Consider the following 2,130-nt stretch of genomic DNA (forward strand, 5'->3'; position numbering starts at 1 on the left):
TGTTTTACAAATTTACACACAATGTATCTGTAGTACCAATGCGCCATAATGAACACGGATTAATTTGAATGCAATTCATTGTTTTTTAATATTATACACAATTTATCTGTTTTTTTCTTGGAACATATTGAACACTTTTTCGTCCTCAATGCAATTTTCACAATACCAACCATGACCACATGGTATCATTATGTAACTCTTTGACAGTTCATCATCATCATCATCTGTTACTTGACTGCGACACTTTATACAACGCGCTTCTCGTCCATCTAAGATACATCTTGGTGGTAAGGGCTCATACACTAATTGCAAACATTGAAAATTAGTTTAATCAATTTTGATTAACGAGTTTATTTTTATATACTTATGTCCTCAGAGTCATCAAAAACCATATACTATAGTAATTAAAAAAATTATTATGCAGCAAACATTAAACGAATATTTAAAAATAGAAATGTAATAAACACAAAATAATAAATCAGTTCTTAAAAGAAAAATATGTATCTAATGACGCCCCCCCTGGAATAAATTCTGGATCCGCCCCTGTAGACCACTCAAGTTTTTATTTATTTCAACCTCAATATTTTACTTCATTAATGTTTCAATAAGTAATTATAATTTATATACTTTCGGGTACTATTGACACAGATGTTTGTATATTTAGTTCTTGAGTACTTGTAATCAATTCATTACATACAGGACAAGCTTCAATTTTTTTAACACACCTTTCACATGACCAGCCATGTCCACATGGTGAAAAAAAGTATATTCCCGAATCACCGCTACTGTATTTGTTACATCCAAAACATTTGCTTTCACCTACAGAAAAAAATGTTAAATACTTGTATCGGTAATAATTTCTAGAAATTTTAAATTTTAGTTTTCAGTTCAAAAGCAATATAAGTTTTCTTTTAACGCTTTAAAAAACTTCATAACTAGTAGCCGAGTAATCCGAATAATTGTTTTTTAATTATGTAAAGTTATTTACCAAATATATACTTATAGTATAATTTGAGTTTTTTGAAAACTATATTTTAAAAAATAGCGATTAATTCAATTATCTTGAAATTGAATAACGTTTTTTTACAGATAAATATTTCATAAACTATAAAAATAAATTTTAACTTTCATACAAAATAATGTTATGTAATGAAACGATATAAAAAAACCTTCTTACATATATCTCCAGTTATATATTTGAAACGAGTAGAATCATGTGATAAAAACAAATGATAACCTATAATATTATAACTGATATTATAGTAACGTTCTAAGTCGCTTACATCCATATTATTCATTGATATATTATTAGGTTCTTTTAAAAAATGCACTTTATTTTCCATTAACTTCATGCAGTTTAATAAAGCATTTTTGTAATTTATGTTGATTTTATTAAATTTGAATTCCTTAGATTTGTGATTTTTATAAACATCTAAAATACATTCATGCGGTTCAGGAGAAATCCATTCTCTATTAATTTTCGGTATAAGTTCAGCAAGTTTTTCACTAAAATTTTCTAAGTAAAATGATATTTCAGCACATTGTTTATTCATTTCTATTGCAAACTCGCAGAACCGATACATGAATGTAAAGACCATACTTTCAATGGCGTTCAAAAAAATTGTATAAGCCAATTTATAATTTTTTTTGTTCACACATCTACTAACCACAAGTGTTAATGTTTTATTTATTATTTCTAAACCTTCTTCATAAGGAATATCTTCATCATCTACTACGTGACTGTAAGGTAGTGGACAAAACAATACCTCATTTTTCGATTGTATATAATAAGGATGTTGTTGAAGAATGACATAATGAATATTTGGGTATTCCATTTTAAGAGTCTCTATGTCCTCATGTGTAATGTTATTTAGATCAACACATATTGATTGGTTGATTGTCTGAATAAAAAAGAATACTAATTTCAATTTATTGAGAAACATATTATTCTAATAGAATATTTAACACTATTTTTAAATTTCAAAATATTTTATCAATTATAATCAAACAGTTTTGAAATAAACGTATATACTAACTAAAAAAATTGAATAACAGAATAACTTTAACAAGAGTATTTATAAGCTCTTACAAGTGTATTTTAAATACATGATCAAAAATAAACTTTTACTG

General features: G+C 26.1%; 1 protein-coding gene across 2 annotated transcripts; it reads right to left on the minus strand.

Moving 5' to 3' along the window:
* LOC126909474 (uncharacterized) lies at positions 1 to 2,022 on the minus strand. 2 transcript variants are annotated; one of them, XM_050691898.1, is made up of 3 exons: positions 1,284 to 2,022; positions 726 to 819; positions 1 to 302 (listed from the first exon to the last, which is right to left on the minus strand). In XM_050691898.1, the coding sequence occupies exons 1-3, from the start codon at positions 1,941 to 1,943 to the stop codon at positions 103 to 105; spliced, it is 954 nt and encodes a 317-aa protein (XP_050547855.1). In that variant the 5' UTR covers positions 1,944 to 2,022; the 3' UTR covers positions 1 to 102. The 2 variants fall into 2 exon arrangements, with proteins under 2 accessions (XP_050547855.1, XP_050547854.1); XM_050691897.1 differs by having other exon boundaries at positions 628 to 819; positions 1,178 to 2,022.
* Positions 2,023 to 2,130: the final 108 nt, after the last annotated feature.

Source organism: Daktulosphaira vitifoliae, unplaced genomic scaffold (assembly GCF_025091365.1).
Source record: "Daktulosphaira vitifoliae isolate Bord-2020 unplaced genomic scaffold, ASM2509136v1 Scaffold_426, whole genome shotgun sequence".
In the NCBI taxonomy this organism is placed as follows: domain Eukaryota; kingdom Metazoa; phylum Arthropoda; class Insecta; order Hemiptera; family Phylloxeridae; genus Daktulosphaira; species Daktulosphaira vitifoliae.

Coding starts and splice junctions, on each gene's coding strand:
- LOC126909474 (XM_050691897.1), bottom strand. CDS start 1,943: ATGTTTCTCAATAAATTGAAATTAGTATTCTTTTTTATTCAGACAATC. Junction 820..1,177: donor ATATATAACTGGAGATATAT/GTAAGAAGGTTT, acceptor TTTTTTCTGTAG/GTGAAAGCAAATGTTTTGGA. Junction 303..627: donor TGTGTCAATAGTACCCGAAA/GTATATAAATTA, acceptor GTTTGCAATTAG/TGTATGAGCCCTTACCACCA.